Source organism: Protobothrops mucrosquamatus, unplaced genomic scaffold (genome assembly GCF_001527695.2).
Source record: "Protobothrops mucrosquamatus isolate PMUCROS unplaced genomic scaffold, P.Mucros_1.0 scaffold243, whole genome shotgun sequence".
Classification (NCBI taxonomy): Eukaryota; Metazoa; Chordata; class Lepidosauria; order Squamata; family Viperidae; genus Protobothrops; species Protobothrops mucrosquamatus.
In genome coordinates this window covers 281,743-305,206 of record NW_015386593.1, presented here as the reverse complement: position 1 = coordinate 305,206, position 23,464 = coordinate 281,743, and the positions used below count along the sequence as shown (strand labels likewise).

The following is a 23,464-nucleotide window of genomic DNA, read 5'->3' as shown; positions in this document are numbered from 1 at the left end:
GCAGATTGGAATCATTTTACTTTAATAGTAAAAGTTATATGAATTTCAGATGATGTGATCTAGGATAAGTTTAAGTTGGTGGCTCTTGAGGAAGTGGGCAGAATTCTCTGCACTGTTAATTCCGCCATGTGTTTAATGGACCCAGGTTCTTCCTGGATTGTTAAGATTGTTAAGATAATGGGGGGATGTGTGACCTGTAGTTAGGTCCATGCAATATTCTCAGACCCTTACTGTCCGATCGTCAACTTTCCCATTTTTAAGGAAACTTGTTGAGAAGTGATTGGGCTGCAGGTACAGAGGACCCTGGAGAAAGCAGATTATGTAGACCCATTTCAGTCAGGTTTCAAGCCAGAATAATGCACCTGTTGAAGACCTATGGTGAATGATCTTTGAGAGGCTTTATAAACTGTTAACTATGGCATTTCCAGATTGGCTTTCAATTTGGAAATTAAGGGCATTGTATTGTAATGCTCACGTAGCCAGTTCCCCTTCCCCCCCCAGCTGACTGCCAAGCCTCAAGGTTGGGGACCACTGCTTTGGATTGTGTGATTTTTTTTATTCCTATCCTATTTTATAATTCTCTTCTGGTCTTTGTTCTTTTACTATTTAAAACAATCTGTAAATTACTCAGAATTCTGTAAATATTTTAAATAAATAATCAAATTATTTGGCATACAAATATTATAATTTACACCAAAAAATATAAACTATTGTGATGCCTGCAATCTTATTACAATTGTGACATGAATGGTGGTAACAACAATAATTGTATGATACTGTTCCATGAGTATAGTTCTTTTAAATTAAACACACATAATTATTGCTGAGTTAATTGTTTGCTTGACAAGTAGTCTTTTGAAGCAAGTAAAAGTAAGCAAATACATACAAGCTCAGAATTGGTAGTTATATAACTAGTAGCAGCACTGCAGCTCTAGTAAAATTAGTTCTTCTAATCTTCAAAGTGATACTATAATTTGATGGCCTTCTGCCTGATGCTTAATTAGGGAGCTGTTACTTCTAATGATTTTTCTCCTGCAAACACTGTAAATCCAATGTACTTAAAATGGTAACTAGTATTCTTGATAAATGTGATTTTTTAAATTGCTGCCAACAGATGGAAAATGGAATATATGAGATAAGGAACAGCTCATGGAATCTGGAGGCAAGTACGTGTTGAATAATTGGCACACCTTAGAAAATATTCATGATGGAAAGTACCTCTTGATTGAAATTACTGAAACACTAGAAACTAAATTTTTAATCTTTTAAAATATATTTCCCTAGTTCACAAATAAATCAGTTTCAGGAATTTAAACAAAATTCGACAGGAGGATGGTTGCAGGCATGCACAGAAGTGTTAGCTGGCTGAATAATCACTGGAAAATATTCTCAATGCTGGGGAGGACTGCTACATTAAAATAATGCAGCGCTCGAGAAAGCCTATGCAGAATGTTTTCTCTTACTGGGAAAGTCACGGGTCTAGTCTTCAACAACCGATGGGCTCCGATTTCTATCAAGGCAAGTCATTCAACTTCATGCACAGAAATAGGGCATAATGGATTGGATTGCAACATGAGCCAGAGAAACAAGGGCAGTTTTATTCTATTCCAGATTGGAGTTGCTAATCCAAAACTTAAAAAATAAGCCCTTCGTGTGGCATTACTGGCTTCTTTCTCAATAAAACATGAATACTTTTCCTCTGTCTACTTTATTAAAAGCGCCCCTTTCACAATTAGTTTTACTCAACGATATCAAATGTTAATTTTGCTTTCGGTGTAGCGAGCAGACAAGAGGCCGTGTATATAAGGGCATGAATTATAGGCGCGGGTCACTTTTTCAGCCCAATTCCTTTCTCGCCTTAATTGGGGGGCAAAGCGCGCGGGGCTGAGCGGATCTCCCCGCCTTGTGATGGACCACACGGCAGTAGCCTTTGTTGCGTTTAAAGGCCAATGCTCTGTGAGCGGATGCCTCCCCGGACACCACGCCCATCCTGGCCAAACAAGGAACCTCTCCGAGCCCTTTTTTCATCCCGCCTCCTCTCTCCAAACAACAGGACTTGGCGAGGGGGGCGCGCGCAAAGGAAAAGCAGCGCTGACCGATAACCGCGGCGCCGAGGAAACGACACCCGCCACTGGGGTTTGTCTAGCGGCGCCTGGCGCATGCGCACCTTTGCTCCCGGTCCAGCGTCCTCCCGGGCTTCTGCCTCGCGCTCATTCTTAGGCCCTTCCGCTCCGTGCCCGCGGCTGGGAGCGGAAGTGAACCGGACACGGGAGGGAGAGGGGAGTATGTGCTTGCATTGAAGGTGCTGCTGCTGCTGCTGCGGTGGCGAGGAACCCGGGCCGAAGCAGTGAAAAGGGATCTTTCCCTGGGCAGGGCGGCGGACGGCTTGCAAGAGGGAGGCACAAGGTTGGTTCTGAGGCGTTGCAGGGATGGGGGCAATTGAAGAATGGCCTACAAGAGGAGGGGCGGGTGCCGGTGGCTCCTCCTCGCTTCTGGCGAAAGAAGCTGGGAGGCTCGCGAGAGATCTCGGTGGATGCCCGCAGCCAGCCCTTCTGCTTTTCGTTTTAGGAATTTCCCTTTCTCAGCAGACTTCTCCCGGCTAAGGCTAGTATTCTTCCGTCCATCTTCCAGGTGGGTGTCCGGGCTGAGCCCCTAGTAACAGGCAGGAGGGCGAGTAGGTGACGGTCGCTGGGAGTGGTTGGAGGAGAGCGGGTGACAAGTGTCAAGAAAGGGGAGCGATCCCTGAGGAGCACTCGGGAGAAGGGAGGATCTTGGCGGCTCTCTCCGCGCTCCCGAGAAGGCTTTGGTACTCAGCCGGCAGAGGTCCCCCTTGGGTGGTTCTCCGAAGACGCTTTTCTGTTTGTGGAGCTGCTGGGTTGCAGAATGTTTCCCTTTGAAATCTTTTTTGGGGGGCGGGGGGGCGGGTGAGAAGGTAGTTTTCTGCCAGTTGGAGCCCTCCTGATGATGAAAAAGAATGGCCAGGATAAGCAGCAGCATTTTTGTTTCCTATATCTTTGTCTCCCCTTTCTTTTGCTAGCGTTTCATCACTTACCCTATTCTCACCGATGTTGCTGTGTTTGAGGTCAGTGGGAACAAAGCACCTTCCTGGAATATAGGGGTCTCTCTGCACTTTTCTGCTCAGTCCCAACCATTGGGCTGCTTGTTGCTGTCATTAAAGTCTTTGTAGCCATCAACCCAAGTGCGGTTTCAATGGGAAAATGAAGGTAAATATTTTGGGGAAGGAGTTCATTTGGGGATTGTTGTGGAAAACGGTATAATTGCCTTAAAGAAACAAAAGCACAGCAATTACATTTTGTTTAATCTGTCTTCAGGTTTGATTCTTGAGACATAAGCTTATATAGACTATATAGTGTTGGACAAATGTTGTGTAGACTATTGGACTTCTATTTTGCAGTAGTTCTGCCTTAAATTTCCTAAACCCTAGTGCTTTGTTTGAATCATAGTCTGGTTTTATAGCTTCTTTTGTTGTGGTTTATTTAAAATAAGTGTGAGTGGCTGTTATTGGTTAGGAAAAGATTAAAGATTTCTTTATACATTTGTTCAAGTAAAGTTTGAATATGATTAAAATTCTATTTAAACTAATTAAAATCTTCATGTATTTTGAATTCTAGTCTCAACATTTCAAAAATAGAAATGGAGTTTTCTGTACCAAACCTAGGTCTTAGAAATTGTTTGCTAAAATGTCTTATTCTCAGCGTATATATCTGTTCCTTTCTTTAGCTGGAAATTCTTGAGGAAGTGCAAAATAAAGATGATGCTAAAATAAACAGCATTTTCAATAAAATTGAAAATAATTATATGGGAACAACATCTATCAGTTTGAAATAGCTATCTTCTCACTGATCTCATGGCTGATTCTATGCTAATTGGTTTAGTCCAACTAAGCTCCAGAAATGCCAGATGGCTTCAAATATCATTATTAGTCTAATATCATTAAGAAAATAACTCATTTGTATTTTAATAATAATACCACCAAATGTAGTCTGAATTTTAATGTTAAAGTTCATATTAAGGGAAGGGTTAATCCTGTCCCCTCCAATTCCACTATACTAATTAAATTAGCTGTCCATGTATTCTAACTACATTTCATTTAGGAATATATTGTCATGTTATGTAGTTTAATTCTGGCTGCAGTCTAATACATAGTTATTTGATAGTAAGTTTCATTAAGAAATGAACTTAGAACGAAATACTTATAGAAAACTTTTCTATTTTTATAATTTGTTTATTGAAATAAACTCTCTTTTGCTTGAACAAAGTTGAAATGCAGTTGTTTCAAAGAAAGGTCATTAAAAGTTATGAGATACACAGTAATCAAAGAATAATGCAATGTTTTTCAACTTGATTCTAGATATTTTTCACCATATTTTTAGTCTTTCCCAATCAGCATGACTAATTATTAGAGGTGAGTTTTACTAAAACATCCAGAGAAACTGACATAACAGATGTGTTGTTTGTTTATATTAAAACGCCTGATAAAATAAACACTAAATTACATTAGTATTTTTTTTAAAAAAATCTGAGAATAGCTGTAGCTTTCATTCTTAATCAGATTAAGCTTTCCACTCAGTCTAATAATAATGCTATGGTAGGTAGCCAACAGCAGAAATACATATTTTAGTAAATATGTCTCCATCTGTTACTTTTCTGTAACTCATTTTAGCAACTTTTTTGTGACTATCTAGGCCAGACATGGGTATCCAGCCCTTCAGCTGTTTCTGTCTGGTCTGCAGGGTGTTAGCAGTGAGGGCTGGAGCGAAGCACTGGGAGGTGTGTGTGTGGGGGGGGGGGAAGCATCAGGGTACATATGTGGTATATGACATCTGGGGAAAATTGCCTACCCCTGATCTAGTCGCTTAAAAAAACCCAGAATAAATAAATGGAAGAGGAACTCTTATCCTAGATGATTAAAAAATGAAGTAGCCAAAAAGTTTTTCTTGCTATATTAATAAACATAAATATATATATTGGAACATCTAAGCATTATTTCCTACAACAACCAAACTTAGGTAGTTGAATGGAGAATAATGACCATATATAAATAACAAATACTTCATTTAGGTAACTGCCATACAAATTACTAAGTAGCTAGCACTCATAACAATTTATGACTTTCACCTTCTGGAATTAATATATGAAATTTAATCATCTGTGTAAGACCCAGTTCAGTTTCTAAATCTATAATTCACATAAAAACTCTTATCTCTTCATATGAAGCATTACATTTAATTGTAACAGTTTCCCCTGGCCTATACTACTTAACAATCTGGACAAAATAATTTGAGGAGATAATATATTTTATATAAAGGATTTCTTTTAAGGTAGTTTTGATAATTTTTCCAAGGAATAGTTGCAGTTATTGCATATATTGTGCAGATTACCATTTATTGATTTTCTACCCTGTATATATATAGTAATGAATACAAAAGCTTCCATGGGAGAATAAGAGTGAAATGTGTATTGCAAACTCAATACAGAATTTGTCACATTTTTTATCAAATCTCTTTTTGTGCTTTCCTTTAATTTTAAGAATGTAAGGATTTGGGGTTTTTTTTACACGAAGTGCAATTAAATTTTAGAATTTGTTACCATGAGGTGTGGTGCTGGCTACCAAAGTTGGACCAACTTATGGAAGACTTGGGGATAAATGGCTTTTAATCTTGATGGTAGTGAATGAAGGCCATCTGCTGGGTGATTATGTCTATCTTGATATTTCCAAGGTTGAATTTCTTTGTTATGTCCTCTCTTATTCACCTCCTTTCCAGATTTTTTTCAAAATGAGTTCCAAAAAAGTCCTATAGCATTCATTCATAAACATATTCCAGTCACAAATTGAAGAAACTGAAAAGAACAGTTCTTTCATTGAAGTGTTAGAAGGCTTGGATTCATATACCATCCTTCTTGAACTGGGTGATTAATAGGCTTCCTTGTGCAGGTGTTTGGCCACTATATGATCAGATTGCTGGAATAGAGGCAAACAAAGTCATTACCAAAAGCCAACATGGGTTTGTCAAAAACAGATCATGCCAGACAAATCTTATTGCATTCTTTGACCACGTGACAAAATTAGTGGACCAGAGGAATGCTGTGGATATAATTTACCTGGACTTCAGTAAGGCATTTGATAAACTACTACTTGATAAAATAGAAAAATGTGGGTTAGATAGCAACACTACCAAATGGATTTGTAACTGACTGCCTGGCCATACTCAGCATGTCGTCCTCAATGGAACTGCATCTACATGGAGGGAAGTGTGTAGTGGGGTACCCCAGGGTACCCCACTACACACTTCAACATCTTCATCAATTATTTGGATGAGGGGAAGTGTGTAGTGGGGTACCCCAGGGTACCCCACTACACACTTCAACATCTTCATCAATTATTTGGATGAGGGGATAGATGGGGAACTCATCAAATTTGCAGCCGATACTAAGCTGGCAAGAATAGCCAACACTCCAGAAGATAGGCTTAAGATACAGAAGGATCTTGACAGACTTGAACATTGGGCGCTATCTAACAAAATGAAATTTAATGATGAAAAAAGTAAGGTTCTACATTTACGCAAGAAAAACCAAATGCACAGGTATAGGTGGTACCTTACTCAAGAGTAGCAGCTGTGAGAGGGATCTTGGAGTCCTAGTGGACAATCACTTAAATATGAGCCAGCAGTGTGCTGCAGCTGCCAAAAAAGCCAATACACTGCTAGGGTACATTAACGGGGATAGAATCAAGAACATGTGAAGTGTTAATACCACTTTAGAATGCCTTGGTAAGGCCACATTTGGAATACTACATCCAGTTTTGGTCACAATGTAAAAAAGATGTTGAAAGAGTATAGAGAAGAGCAGCAAAGATGATTAGGGGACTGGAGGCTAAAACATATAAGGAACTGTTGCTGGAATTGCGTATGTCTAGTTTAATGAAGAGAAGGACGAGGGGGGGACATGATAGCAGTGTTCCAATATCTTAGGGGCTGCCACAAAGAAGAGGGAGTCAAGCTATTCTCCAAAGCACCTGAAGGCAGGACAAGAAGCAACGGATGGAAACTAACCAAAGAGAGAAGCAACCTAGAATTAAGGAGAAATTTCCTGACAGAACAGTTAATCAGTGGGACAATATTCCTCCAGAAGCTGTGAATGCTCCAACACTGGAAGTTTTTAAAAAGAGACTGGACAGCCATTTGTCTGAAATTGTATAGGGTTACCGGCCTAAGCAGGAACTCAGGGGTTGGACTAGATGACTTCCAAAGTCCCTTCCAACTTTATTATTATTATTATTATTATTATTATTATTATTATTATTATTATTATTATTATTATTATTATTATTATTATTATTATGTCAGATCGATTGCAATGGCACTTAACTAATGACATGTAATGGATAGATTTTTGTGTGTGTTGTGTGCTGCTTCCCTATCCTCCCCTCTCTCCCAGAGTTTACTTACATTCATATTTATTGCGTCAATGACACTATTTAACCATCCTATTCTCCTTTTGCCTTCAATCTTTCCCAACACCAGGATCTTTGCCAATAAGTCTTCTCTTCGAATTAAGTGGCCAAAGTATTTTGTTTCAGCTTCAGTATCTGTCCTTCCAAAGAATAGTCAAGTTGATTTCCTTTAGGATTGACTGATTCGATTCTTGTAGTCCAAGGGACTTTCAAGAGTCTTCTCCAGCACCACAATTTGAAAGCATCAATTCTTGGGCACTCAACTTTCCTTATGGTCCAATTCTCACAGACATACATTACTTTTTGGGAAACCATAACTTTAACTATATGGACCTTTGTCAGCACAGTGATGTCTCTGCTTTTTAATATGCTGTGTAGGTTTGTCATAGATTTGCTCCCAAGGAGCAAGCATCTGCAGTGATCCCAGAGCCCAAGAAAATATAATCTGTAACTGCTTCCATTTCTTCCCTTTCTATTTGAGAGGAAATTATGGGATCAGATGCCATGATCTTAGTTTTTTTAATGTTGAGTTTCATGCCAATTTTTGCACTCTCCACTTTTATGCTAATCAAGAGTCTCTTTAGTCCCTCTTCACTTTCTGCCATTAGAGTCGTATCTTCTGTATATTTGAGATTTTTGATACTTCTCTTGGCAATCTTACTTCCAATTTGTGATTCATCCAGCTGGGCATTTCACATGATTATTGATTAATAATGCTTATTTATTCAGAACATTGGAATGGTTCTCTAAATCAGTGGTCCCCAACCTATGGGCCATGGCCTATTGGCTACTGGCAGCTGGTGCACATGTGTGCGCTCATGGACAGCCCCACTCATGCAAGCGTCCCTGTGAGCAAGTGGTCACATCAATGTGTATAGCAGGCGCTTGCAATTCCCTGCGTAAGCGGTTATATCACCACAAGCGTCGCGGGTGGTTGCATCACTGCCACTCACTGGTGCTTGCAACCCCACTTGTGCAAGCGTGCAAGCAACGGGTGTTCCTGCGCATGCACACACTCATGCATGTGGTTATCCCTCCCACAAAACCTCCTGCTCTTGGCTGCCATCCCCGAAAAGTTGGGAAGATGTGCTCTAGACTGCTTGCAATAACAATTTAAATATTTTTTTAAAATGTAACTAGAAATTATGAACAAAGGAGAATTAAACATAAATAAATGAATACAGTTTGGGGAAACACTATAGATTTTTTTCCTTGAAACTCTCTTAAATAATTGTAAGAAATGAAAGAATTGAATAGATAATACCGGAAAAGAATTTTTTTCAAAAATTTGCTTTTTGGAAAACTTCGATGATTATGATAGACCTCCCCTCAAACTGAACAGAAATGTAATTTCAGAGTGATTGTGTCAGATAGGAATCTTGAGCGTTTGAAATTAACTTTTAATGTGTTTAATAGCATAATGTTTCCAATACGCTGCACGAGTTCAACAGGGCTGAAAGTGTATTGCTGCTGATTTTCGTTTGCACTAATGTATCTGTCTGCAGTGTCCAGCAATAATCAGCATTGATGGATTCCAATTGTTCTGATACCATTTTTTTCATTGTGGCAATGTTGAAGTGAAACTTTTTACCACGTTTGTCACTGACAGTACCTAGATTTTAAGTCTTAAATGTGAATGCAGAAAATGAATCTTCAGTAATAGATTGCACTTCATAGTCTTGCATACTATAAACCATTTGTCAACATATGTAGTTTGGTGCTCTGTAGTTGCCAAGAAAATTCTCAACAATATCTTGAATACATTCCAAGTGATTTTCTCTGGACCTACTAAGAGAATCCTTGTCATTGCTATTGTGTAACAAGACAGCCTTGATACTTAACACTGATGAATCAATAAAGAGATACCATTCTAGTGGTTCATGCTCACAACCCAGAACTCTGAACAATCTATCAGTGTCAGTACAGAAAATGAGATTGTCAATCTGTGCAAAGAAATTTGTTAAATCATCTTGGTGGCTTTGAAAGACAGAAATTTTAGTATCAGTCTTGCAGTCTTAAACCCAGTAGTTCTGCTTTTGATTTTGACAATTCTGTGACCCTTACCAGGTTGTTTAATTTTGACTGTGTTATGAGATGAGGTCCATCAGACATACATAGTTCAAAATCCAGATCATAATCACCCTCTGTGCCTGGCTGGTGTACTGCAACATCTTTGTCTGTTTTATTTAAGCCCCAGTTCTCTGATGGCTTCAGTATTGGCAGATTGTTGTCATGTGACATTGGTCTCATGGCTGAAGGCAGGTTGGGGTATTTAACCGATTTCTTATTTTTAGCAGAGAAACCAGTGATATTAGTCAAAGGTAACAATCACATGATCATTCTGTTCTTGCCATTTCATTAGGACAGCAAAATGGCATTGACTTCTGAGTTCCTCTGAGCCAAGCTCTAAGATCAATAGCACATCTTGCACAGCAAATATGAGGAGCCCAAGCCTTATCTTGATCACCAATCTTACAATCAAAGTACAGTTGTATGATTTCTTAACAAGTCTAGTCATGATGAGTCTTTGAGGCTTAAGTATGTACTCACCATAAATGTAGCAGACTGTATCATGGCTGTACTGGCTTTGGTGAGATATTCATGCTGTCACCAATCATCCTATAATAAGTCTATAAATGGCTTTCTTATTATGTAAATTACATGTACATAGGCAATGCTGTGCCTTGAAACGATCATATCAAAATGCATGGGAACTGACACCAACAAAATGAGTAGCCTTTGTGCATGCGAACTATTTTCCAGACAGCATCCAGGCATGCCCAAACTGTACCAGTTTCACAAATGTTATGTAGTATACTGTGATAATGTGAGTGCATGCCTGGACATGCATGAGCATAAAGAATCTTATAACATAAGTGAAAATTAGTAAAAAAAATTACTAATATATATAAAGGTGTGTGTGTGTGTGTGTGTGTGTATGCATAAATTTTAAGCCCTCTCCCCAGCCAGCATTGCAGTGTTGGCTATAAAAGCTGTACTGACAGACAGCTGGATGTGGTGCTGTTGGTAAGAGAATGTGTATTTATGTGAAGAAATAAAACAGCTAGAACAAGATTTTTTTTCTCTAGTACGAGAGCAATTTGGAAATAAACCACTGTTTGGTTATCAATGACAGACACTCACAGATACAGAACTTGTATTATACACATTAGAAAACTACAACATTACATTACTTTTTGACATATTCGCCATTCAAATTGAGGCACTTATAACATCTTACAAGGTTTGAAATGCCTTCTGCAAAAAAATCTCCCGCCTGGGAATCAAGCTACCCTGTAACAGCATCATGAAGCACAATGTCATCGTTGAAGCCGTGCAACGCAAGCCACTGTTTGATTTAAAAAACTGGCTCATTTTCAATTGATCTAGTTGATGAGTTAATTGCAACACAACCTTCTTCCACTCCTCACTGCCTACTGAACTACTGCGCATGGCGCCATAGGACAGGCATTGCTATCCCTGCCTATTTCTCGTACATGCTCAAACTGAGTTTTATTTCTGAATTGCTCTTGTAGTAGGACTTTGGAGGATCAGTGATATTTTTTGTTTGGAGCACACTAAATTTGGTATAGTTAGAATCTGTGAAAAAACAGATTTCTATAAAACTGTACATGCTAGATTAAATTATAAGTTGTTTTTGTGATTAGAAGTCAAAAATATTTAAGATCCATTCAAAAGTGTTCAGGAAGAAAAAAAAATTGTCCAGTGTAATGGAAGCTAAGTTTGTTGCAGCAACCAGGTATGATAATGTAATCGCTGGCTTGAATTACAAAAGAAAATGCTTTATGGCAATAGCAAGGACACATATTTTTCCTTTGTCATGTTTGTGCCTTATTACTGTTCCTTAGCTGTCAACTTCTGATCTATACTGTAATCCTCCTCTCTCTCCAATCATCTACCATCCTGTCTACTATCTGCCTATCTACTTACTATCTGCCACCTACTTTCTACCTAGTATTTATCTGCTATCTATCTTCTATCCATTACTAACCATGGACTATCTACTATCTACTCACTATCTATTAGCTATCTACTATCATCTATATACTATCTACTACTGTATCATCTATCTACTTTCTGTTATCAATATAGTATTTATTTACTCTATCTACTATCTATTTATGATCATCTATTATCTGCTATCTGCTATCAACTATATTTGTCCTATTTATAGTTACTATCTGCTATCTACTATTTACTATCCACTATTTTTACTATTATCTATATATTATCTACTCCTATCTACTATTATCCATCTTTCAACTATATCAGCTATCTGGCAATGCATAGAAATGATGTTTCCATAAGCAATGTATTATTTATCACTTATAATAACTTTACCTTTTGTAAAACAAACTACAAGAGTTTCAGAATATAGTAGATGGAATGAAATATAATGAGAAATAAGATTACCTCATGGGTAAGAGACAAAGGGATAGATTTCCAGCTCACTACTATCTATAATAAAAGACTCACCTGTACAATTAAAATAATGTGCTAATTATTAGTAGCCCAGAAATTTACTTCTCAAAGATATTTTCATGTTATTTTGCATTTTGGAATAGAAAAACACTGCATATTCAAATTCCATATTTCCTTTAGAGAAGTTGTAATTTTTCTGACTTAGCACCATAAATATGGGCTGAGAAATATTTTGAAGAGGGAGATTTCAGTGAGGATTTGTGTTCGAAGCCATAGTTCAATCAATGTTGAAATGAAGCCACGATTTCAATAATTTTATGTCAGCAGTCAGTAATGGCCTAGTCGTCTATGCACATCTAAGCGGGCTCTTTGGGTTGTGGTTGTCTTCTTATAATTGCAATTTTATGATTGTTCTGGTTATTGTTATTTATTGTTAAAGGCTGCATGCCATAGTAAGCATAACAAAACCCCTAAAAAAAATCAGTTATCCAGTTATCCAGTTAACCAATTCAAAAAGGCTTAGATTTAACTCCAAACAGATCCATTAATTAACTCTTGGTAAACAAATTTCCCCATGTGGTCATAGATCATAGAATCATAGGGCTGGAAAAAACCTCAGATGTCTTCTAGTCTAACTTCCTGCTCAAAGTAACAGTGTTACAACATCCAAGTTAAATAGTTATCCAATCTATTTTTTAAAACATAATAATACATGATAAACGGTTTGGAAGCTGAATTGTACAAAATGCATTTCAAAAAAGTTATAAATTGATTTGCATTTTAATGAGTGAAATAAGTATTTGACCCCAAGTACATGACTTAGTACTTGGTGGCAAAACCTTGTTGGCAGTCACAGAGGTTAGACGTTTCTTGTAGTTGGCCACCAGGTTTGCACACATCTCAGGAGGGATTTTTATCCAATTCCTCTTTGCAGATCCTCTCTAAGTCATTAAGGTTTCGAGGCTGACATTTGGCAGCTTGAAACTTCAGCTCCCTTCACAGATTTTCTGTGGGATTAAGATCTGGAGATTGGCTAGGCCACTTCTAGTATCTTAATGTGCTTCTTCTTGAGCCACTCCTTTGTTGCCTTGGCCGTGTGTTTTGGATCATTGTCATGCTGGAATACCCATCCACGACCCATTTTCAATGCAGAAAAACACCCCCAAAGTATAATGTTTCCACCTCCATGTTTGATGGTGGGGATAGTGTTCTTGGGGTCATAGGCAGCATTCCTCCTCCTCCAAACATGGTGAGTTGATTTGATGCCAAAGAGCTCGATTCTGGTCTCATCTGACCACAACACTTTCACCCAGTTCTCCTCTGAACCATTCAGATGTTCATTGGCAAACTTCAGACGGGCCTGTATATGTGCTTTCTTGAGCACGGGGACCTTGCGGGCGCTGCAGGATTTCAATCCTTCACAGCGTAGTGTGTTACCAGTTGTTTTTTTGATGGCTATGGTCCCAGCTGCTTAAGATCATTGACAAGATCCTAGGTTGGATCTCTCTTTAACAAACTTCCACCTATTATTTCTTATCCTGCCCTCAGAAAACCTAGAGAATAAGTCATTTTCTGTTCTTTGTGACAGCCTTGCAAGTATTGAAAGACAACTGTTAAAGAGAGACCCAACCTAGAGTAAGGAGATATTTTCTGACAATGTGAGCAATTAATCAGCGGAATAGCTTACTCCTGGTATTATGGGTCCTCCATCCTGAAGATTTCAAAAATAGAATAGACACCATTTGACTGGGATGGCACTCCTGTGTTGAGCAGGAAGTTGGACTAGAAGATCTCTTATCACTAGAAGGCAAAATCATAAAACTGTGTCTCACTTTCTTTGCCCATGTTATCAGGCCATCAAAGAATATGGTGGCTGAATACCATCAAAGCTGACATCAACCAGAGAAAAACTCAAAGAAATAGTTCAAGATTGGAAGAGGTGGAAAGGCCTGGCCCATGGAATCACCAAGAATTGAACTTGACTGAATGTATAACATCATCACATTATTAGTAGTATATTATTATGTATTTACCTGTGAGCTGATTTCTATTCATTTGTCTATAATTGAGACAAAAGCTTTATAAAAATACAGGCTCTTATATAGTGATCTAATAGTTAAGACATGGATTTATTGACCAGAATGTTGGCAGTTTGAGTCCCAAGAACATGTGACCAGATGAGCTTCCGTTCTTGCCCCAGCTCCTGCCAACCTAGCAATTCAAAAGCATGCAAATGAAATAGATAAATAGTTACCACTTTGGTGGGAAATGTTCTGTGTGCCTCGGCATATAGTCATGCAGACCACATAACCATAAAAGTGTCTTTGGACAATGTGGCTCTCTTGATTAGGAAACAGAGATGAGCACTCCCCCTTAGAGTTGGATATGACAGGATAGGGAAAAACGTTTTGTATTATGCGTTAAATTGGTCACTTTTTAAAAAAAAATATACTAATTGCTAATTAGAATTAATGTTTAATTTATGTTATAAATATATATAAAATACAATTTGGATATGATTTAATTTTTTTAAAAGATACTGAAAATAATGTATTTTTAATGCTCTTGATTAATGTGTTGGTACTCAAAAGGAACACATAGTTCCAATTGATAGTAACTTTTGTTTTTCTGGATATTGTTTTTTGTAACTTACTGGAGTAGCTGAACTATGGTATCTGGTGATATGGATAGCTCCTTGTTTTTTAGGTTGCACATTTTCAACAGCTGCCTAAGGATGAAAATGAAATAATGATTCCTGTTCTAACTTCCAAAAAAGCAAGTGAATTACCAGTCAACGAAGTGGCAAGCATTCTTCAGGTAAATAACAACTTGAATATGTAAATAGAACATTTTCTTAGCATGTTTTAGTATTTGTTTACTTCGTATGTCTGATCAATTAATAATTTGTTAGTTAATCTATTTATTTATGATGCTCAAATAGTGCTTTGGTTTGCTAAAAATATTTCAAAGACTATCTTTTTATAGTTGATTGCTAAATATTGATTTGTACATTTAGATTAAACTATTATATATAAAGTAGATCCATTCTGAATTTTTATGAGAAGTGGTTTTAGTCTTGTTGAAAGAATTTTGCTTTTAAATTATCATGCTCAGCTTGATACAGAGATTTGATACTATAACTGATAATTTCTGTCAGTTGGGACTATTGATTGCAGCTGGGAATGGAAAGAGCTGCTTTAAGAAATGGGATAATTTGCAGCCGTTGACTTGTCATGGCTGTCTTGCCATGGCTGACTCACCACAACCAACTCACTGCAGGACGGCTCACCGCGGGACAATTCAAGGTGGGATAACTCAAGAGAGGGACAAGTGAATTGCATCCAGCCTTGAGGATTCTAAATTGAAAAACTTCAAATGTAAAGTAAGACAAGGCCTGCTGCAATACACTTGTACCTCTCTTGAGTTATACCACATTGAGTTGTCCTGTGGCAAGACCCACTTTAAACATACTAATCACAACTTAATTTGTATTGTTAATATAGTAATCTAAACCAGTATTTCTCAACTTTGCCACTTTAAAATGTATGGACTTCCATAATTCCCCACTCAGAACTGATCTACACTACTCATTTGTTAAAATATTATTAAAATCAGAAGAGAATCAATGAATTTTATTTACCAAATGTGCATATTTTCTGATTCACTTTGGAAAGTGAATCACCAACACTGACTGGGTAAGCCATTAGTATACAATAATAAGTGCAAATTGCATTCCCTTCTAGCACTAATGATGTTACCTTGTTTGGTAATGAAACATCTTCAAGAAAAGAGCACCAACAACCCATTTTGGAAAGTCTTGGAACTTTGCATAATAAAATTAGAAGGCTTCAAATGACAAAACAAAAATATGAAAACCAATTATATATAGTGCCACTCACAGAGGTGCTATAATGGAAGCACAAAAGACCTATTTCCTTCTGTCCCTCCAGGTTCTTTTGGTTTGCTTTGGAAGGTCCCCAAGCTTTGGTGCCAGAAAACTTTCATAGGAAAGAAAGTAAAGTTTTTTTCCCCTCAGTAATCAAATTTAGGAATAAACTTAACCATGCATTGAAAAGACAAACCAATTCCTAACTTCTACCATCATAATACATTGTAGGAAATTAGATTGATTTGTTTTAGATTAGATTGCACCAATGTCCTTGATGTCAGCACAATACAATAATTAGAACAACTCTCTTGTCTCATATATCCATAGGATAGTCAGGATATAATGGCATCATGTGTATAGAAGAATTGAGTGATGCCAACCATACTTCTTTAGATACATACAACTAAATGTTTAACATGACTCTTATATGAATGGACTTATATAGAGATGTGATAGAAATGCTAAAATGCTCCCTTGTTTAATCTTTTCTTTTGGGAATTTCTGTCAATAATTGCCCTATCTTTTGTTACTTCTTAATTTTCAATAGGTATTATTTGATAGGTGTTCTCACACAACTCATGGGCAAGTATCAGTAACCATCCTAACAATGCTAAGTTGTTCAGGAGAGAAGGGAGGGGAGTGAAGTTATATTATAAACAGAAAAATTCCAAAATCTTTGACCACATTGGCTGAAAGTCCTTGTCAAAAAAGGCCTAATTAAAATGTTGACAATACGCATCAGTAATCCATTGCTGCAGTTAAATATAGACTTTAACTTGCAATATTTCATAATAGTTGTTTTTAATTACTGCAATCTTAATATCTTGATTAATTCCAAGTACTTGGGCTATAACCTAGAACAATGTATGCATCTTTATTGTACAGTTATTGATCCAGGGTCATATTTTTCCTATTCAATAGGCAATAATAATATGACAAGGATAGAGGGGTGCAGTATATTCAGATCTTTTAGTGATATGTGAGAATGATCTTAGAATTCTCGGGTTATGATCACTTATTACTAGCCATTCAAAATTATGATGGCATTGCATGAGGGGACCAATCCTTAAATTGCAACCATCACAAGATCATGTGATCACTATTTGCAACTTTCCCTTTGCAACAAACAAAGTCAATGAGGAAGGAGGTTGCAAGTAATTCCTACTCTTGCCCCTTTTTCTTTCATGGAGCCCCCAGGTAGCATATAGAAGTCATACCCTGTAGTGTCTGCCTGCCCAGACTGTAGTCCCAGTTGCTGTTGTAATCCAAGGATTACCTATACAGGAAGTAGAGGCCATCAACAATGTATGAAATAGCTTGGAACATCTGGGTTAGAACATTTGCTTTTTTTTCACTTTTGGTTTCCAGATTGCTAAAATGAATATATGATATAATGTCTTATAATCTTATAAGTCTATCACAATATCTAGTTTCTGTTCCCTTGAGTGCAGGAGTCTCTCTTCATTTGACAGTAAACCTTCATTTAACAATAAACTTTCCAGACTATTCAGAGCTCATTGGAGGATGAAAAGATAGATAATCAGAAGGCTGCTGTTAGCAAATTTGACTAACAGGCTAAAGCCCAGTTGGCTATTTATATAATCAGTTAGTACATGCTGTGGATTTGATAGAGAAATTTTATGCCTTCTAAAATGATTCTCTTTTTTTAAAATATGGGGAGTTGTTTACTGAGTGAACTAGAAAAAACATTAAATTAAAAATCATCTGATCATTCAGTTTTTCAGACATAATGCTAATAGTAATGCTGTATTAAATTCTGTGATGCAATCTAAGAAATGTGCATCATTAAGTTTTAGTATATCAGTTGTGGTGCTTCAAGATAAAGGCATTTTGTCATCTAGATGGGTGTCTGTTTATCTTGATTCTCTCTAAATGCTCTTTCCTGACTTCTGATAAATTCATATTAAACAATATAGATGGCAAGTTGAATGAATTAATTGGAGAAGCAAGAAAGATTTTTAAAAATCTGCAAAAATTCTATTTTCCTACCCCTAAGGGATATCATACTTTATGTCAAGAGAGTCTATCTCTCTAGGAATAGTATTCCAACAGCTTATCTACTGTGAGAACTAACCTCCAAGATGGAAGATCTTTGATGGAGAAGGTATTGGTGGCTGAATAACCTGTGAAACATTGAGAGAAGCCCAAAGATCACAGCAATAAATAATAATGGAAATGGATGTGGTTGGGGTCTTATATTTATTTTGGGTTTGGAAAAGGAGTGTTCATTTTTAAACAGTTAACAAGGTTATTTTAACATTTATGGTGCAAAAGCAAATGATTTTCAGCAATTATATTCTGAAGGAGCACCAGGTGTTAGAAAAAAAGAGGCTTGGAGGCTGGAAAATATTCTCCCCTCCCCTGCACGGGCAAGTTCACATGATGGAAATTGGATTCAGTCTCTTGAATCTCAAATACAATATGATGCTTTATTAGTCTAGTAGAAGAAAGTGAACATTAAGTCTTTTTGTTGGTAAAAATCCAGCGATTCAGGAATAAGTCTTCATTGTTTGTTTTAATAATATAACTTCTACTGTGTCATTCTGATTCTTAAAATACACAATTATGAAACAAGTTTAGATAAAAGATTTTTACCCAGGAATACTATGTACAAAATATGGCTTTTATGGAATTTTACTGTTTTGATTGTACAAAAAGAATACACTCACATGAATGTGTAGGTTAAATACTTGTGTTAAAATACATATCAATATATATTTTGTAGGCTGATATTCAGAATGGCTTGAAAAATTGTGAAGTTTGCCATAGAAGGGCATTTCATGGTTGGAATGAATTTGATATTACTGAAGATGAACCACTATGGAAAAAATACATTTCTCAGGTAAGAATCTTTCCAAAAACATTTTATTATTTTAAGTATCCAAATGAGTTGCTTTCATGCAAGCTAAGAAATGCTGGGATCAAAATCAGCTAATGATGTTGTAGCAGGATGACAATAAATGGAGAAATGTATTTCAACTGATTTAATCTTCCAAGGTAGTTTCCACCCACTATTCAGGTAACTTGAGGATTGGATTCCTTCAATTTTTCTTCTTCTCTTTCAAAGCTTATTTAAATAAATATTTACAAAATATTTTTATTATTTTATTTATAAATGAAATTCTGATTAATAACAAAAGTGCATATAGGTAGTGCTAGGCTTATGACTACAATTGAGCCCAAAATTTGTGTTGCTAGGAGAGATATTTGTTAAGTGACCTTTCTTGCCAAAGTTGCTGAATGAATCACTGCAATTGTTAATTAGTAACATGGTTGTTAAGTGAATTGACTTTGCTTGTTAGAAAATCACAAAAGGGGATCACATGACCCTGGGACACTGCAACTGTCATAAATATGAGTCAGTTTCTAAGCGTCTGAATTTTGATCATGTAACCATGGGGATGCTGCAATGGTCTTAAGTGTGAAAAACGGTCATAAGTCACTATTTCAGTGCCATTGTAACTTTGAACGGTCATTAAACGAATTTGATGTAATGGGGAAAAAATCTTTATTATTCCAAGATATTTCTGAAAAATATATATTTTCCCTTTCTCTGTAGTTTAAAAATCCTCTGATTATGCTCCTCCTGGCTTCTGCAGTCATCAGTATTATAATGCATCAATTTGATGATGCCGTCAGTATCACTGTGGTAAGATTGTCATTTCGCATTTAAATGAATGGTGTAGAACCTATGGTAAACTTCCTTCAACATTATCTATCATGGCCAATTGTGATAAATAATGAGAAATGTAATTCTAGCAATATCTAGGGGGCCACTGTTTCAGGTCCATGCTTTATAAACACAGCCCTCTGTATGTATGTATTTAGTTATTCTCAGCTTTTTTTTCCCCAAGTTTTTTGCTTTAGATCAAATGGAATTGCTTTGCATTGCTTGCCATCCCACATTGCTTTGTCCTTTTCACATAATATGTTTTACTGAAACATGCATTTTAATTAGCTTTAAGAAATGGTGTCTACTCAGTTTTCTCTGTATTTAGAGATCAGATATATATTAAGATTGTACAGTATATCTGGTACTTTGAGGGATGTCTTTTCTCTCTCCAAGCTTTTGGATTGTATTCATGGCAAAGTAAATTTTCCAAATCTTTTGACTATTACTAAATATATTAAAAATATTTTTAAACTGGTCCCATTGTAAGGTTTTTAAATTTAAAGAGAAACATATTCTCTGTGCATCTGCATTTCTTCTCATGTAACTATATTCTTCCTTTGATCGGTGATATATTAACTTTATGAAATTATACAATAGTGGTCACATTATTATTCTGTCCTTTTTTTTCTAAAAAAATTAACTGATTCTCCTGAATAAGATAAAGCTTTTTAAGATACTATTAAATTACACCCCTGTTAAAATGGAATCTCTGTAACAATAGTATTTGAATATAGTTTAAATCAATTCTAGAACTTATGGGATGAGTTGGGCAAGGCTATCTTTCTCCTTTTCCTCTGTATTGACTGTGTGTCAGCCTGTTTGTCTGGCCACATCTTGCCAATATACTATTTTCCCTTAACTACTGTTGCTGATGTCTTCAAGTGCAGCATATTATGGCTTCATGTATGTAGTTTCCAACTGATGTGTTTACCTACCCTTCACTTTTCCCAGCAGTTTCGTTTTTTTGCCTGCCCAAAGATTTTAGCAGCAGCTGAGGGAAAGATTGAAAAAGAAGCCCAAAGAGAGTTGGTTATGATATAACCAAAGCTAAGGACATTGGCAGGGCTATCCAAGAGCCTCATAACCTTCCTTTCCCTTCCTTCTCTTAGTTGGCATGAGTAGATACCAGTGTCTCTAACTTTTACTTACTCTGCCTCTCCTTTAATACTTCTGCCCATGTCTGGACCAAGAGCTTTAAGTCTGAACAGATTATATGGAACCATGCATGGAATGGTTCATATGTGATTGTTTAGCCTAGTAGCAATTTTGGAAACTAAATGTTATATCTAATTAAATTACAGTATGTAACCAATCTTCATCTGGATATTGGCAAACAATAAAATTTTGAAAAATGTTTTTGGTTTTCATAGTACACCTCCATTAATGATGTGCCTCCAATTTTGTCTTTTGCATAAGAATATTATTAGACATATTGTAGAAAATTCAAATATATTTGAAATGGAGTTAAGTTTAAGATAGTTAACAAAAAAATAGTGAATAATGATGTAATCTAAAAGATCCCAGAATTAATTCGTATACATAAATAAATAAAATAAAATAGGAGAGTCTTGCATGTGTTTGTTTTCTCTGCATAGTATCTAACACATATTTACTTATTTGCTAAAATATAAGTAGCATTTATCATCTTTTATACAGGCAATACTTATTGTTGTTACAGTTGCCTTTGTTCAGGTAAGAATTTCTCATTTACTTCTTTCGAATCACTATTTGTTATGTACTTACAATTGTTATGGCAATTAAAACATTTAGAAGTCTATTTGTAGGTTGATTCTTTTCCTATTTCCTTCTTTTTAATGTGTTTATATCTCTGAAAATATACATATGTATTAAAATATATCCAGCAGACTATACAGGAAAAGAGGGACTAAATTTACCAATATTGTAATAATAACATTTTGCTTGCTGAAATAAAGAAATGTCTAACAAAGAAGAATTTCCTTTTGCAACCTATTAATAAATATGTTCGGATAGGGCTCACAATTGGAAAGATATTGATCTACTTTTTCTGATCTGGATTATTGATGTAAATCTGAGTTTCTCATACACACACACACACACACACACACACAGAGAGAGAGAGAGAGAGAGAGAGAGAGAGAGAGAGAGAGAGAGAGAGAGATATTATACATGCATATATAGGTAATCCTTGACTTACAACCACAATTGAGCCCAAAATTTCTGTTGCTAAGCAAGACATTCATTAAGTGAATTTTGCCCTATTTTATGACGTTTCTTGCCACACAGCAGTTGTTAAATTAAACACACGGATGTTAAGTGAATACGGCTTCCTTTTTGATTTTGCTTGTCAGAAGTTGCCAAAGGAGATCACATGATGGGACATGGGACACTGCAACTTTCATAAATATAAGTCAGTTGCCAAGCATCTGAATTTTGATCATGTGACCATAGGGATGCTCCAACAGTTGTGTGAAAAGTGGTCATAAGTCACTTTTTCTGGGTTATTGTAACTTTGAACGGTCATTAAATGAAATGCTATGTCGAGGACTATCTGTACTTATATTTCAGATCTTATAATTAGTGTTTGAGTTTATTAACAAATACCTCTTAGATTGTAGAAAAAGAGTATTGGGAACAGAGATAGTCAGCTGAGTATGTTGTTACAGACGCATTCTAATTGAAACTGAAAAATATAGCTTGCGTTCTCAGGTGTTCCATTCTAGCCCCAAATTGGATAATAAAATTGAACAAAGAGAATATTTGGGAATTGGAAGATTAACCCTCAGAGCTTAGGGTCATCTTCTTTTTCCCATGAGAAATTCCTCCAGGTTCACCAACAGCAGTTATCTGTGCAGTATCTTTTTATTTCCATATTTGAGGCAAATGTAGTGTGATGTTTATCAACACTTGGTAATCAACAGATACCACTTTTGCTAATAGGCATGTAGCACAGATTGTAGTAATATCCATTGTATAAGAAGCTACACAGGATACTAGTGTTACGCAAAATTGCTGGAAGTCATTTCTTGATTAGGCCACGGAATGCTAATGCTGTCCATAGTTTTTGTCAAGTAATTAAAGTGAATGAGGACTGATTTTCTGGAGGCAGTAATAGCATTCAGTGATGCAGTCTATTGACCTCTTTACTCAAATTGTGGAAAAGCCTGGAGTGCAGAAGTCAGTGTGAGTCACATGGGATGAGTGGGCAGTTCACTCCATAACCAGTCACATTAATTGCTCCAAAGAAGGCGACCAGCTGCCATGAGAAAGTCACATGGAGTCATATGATTGAACTAACCTGGGAGGATCCACTACAACAAAAAAAAAAGGAAGGAGGCACAATTGTGGATATATTTAATACTGGCTCTTAGAGGTAAAAAATCAGTTAATAATTTTACACATGTAGAAAATAACAGATCAGCTACAGAATTACAGATATTCAGAAATCTTGTGCATATACCAAAGTCTGGCCTCTAATTTCATGCTTTGTATTTGCAGGAATATCGTTCTGAAAAATCTCTTGAAGAATTGAGTAAACTTGTACCTCCAGAATGCCACTGGTAAGGAGTAGCTTATTCTAGTTTTAGATGTACGTGACGTGTCTGAAGATGCACATCTACAGTTGCAAGAAAAAGTATGTGAACCCCTTGGGATAATGCGGAGTTTTGCATGAATTGGTCATAAAATGTGCTCTGAACGTCATCTAAGTCACAACAATAGAAAAACACAGTCTGCTGAAAATAATAATACACAAACATTACATGTTGCCATGGTTTAATTAAACATAACATGTAAACATTCACAGTGCAGGGAGGAAAAAGTATGTGAACCGTTGGACTTAATAACTGGTTGACCCTCCTTTGGCAGCAATAACCTCAACCAAACGTTTCCTGTAGTTGCAGATCAGACCTGCACAACGATCTGGAGTAATTTTGGACCACTCCTCTTCACACAACTGTTTCAGTGTAGCAATATTCTTGGGATG

The 23,464-nt window shown here is 36.5% G+C and overlaps 1 protein-coding gene across 2 annotated transcripts in view; it reads left to right on the top strand.

The window, feature by feature from the left end:
* The first annotated feature begins 2,314 nt into the window (after window positions 1-2,314).
* The window catches only part of ATP2C1 (ATPase secretory pathway Ca2+ transporting 1), a 56,456-nt gene continuing 35,306 nt past the window's right edge, over window positions 2,315-23,464 (top strand). The window contains exons 1-6 of one of the 2 annotated variants that reach the window (XM_015814358.1): window positions 2,315-2,406; window positions 14,624-14,734; window positions 18,553-18,669; window positions 19,387-19,476; window positions 21,157-21,192; window positions 22,978-23,039. In XM_015814358.1, the coding sequence (XP_015669844.1) occupies window positions 14,666-14,734; window positions 18,553-18,669; window positions 19,387-19,476; window positions 21,157-21,192; window positions 22,978-23,039 (374 nt within the window). In that variant the 5' untranslated portion in view covers window positions 2,315-2,406; window positions 14,624-14,665. Of the gene's footprint in view, window positions 2,407-3,045; window positions 3,225-14,623; window positions 14,735-18,552; window positions 18,670-19,386; window positions 19,477-21,156; window positions 21,193-22,977; window positions 23,040-23,464 lie in introns of those variants that run through there. The other variant, XM_015814357.1, reaches the window with a different exon arrangement.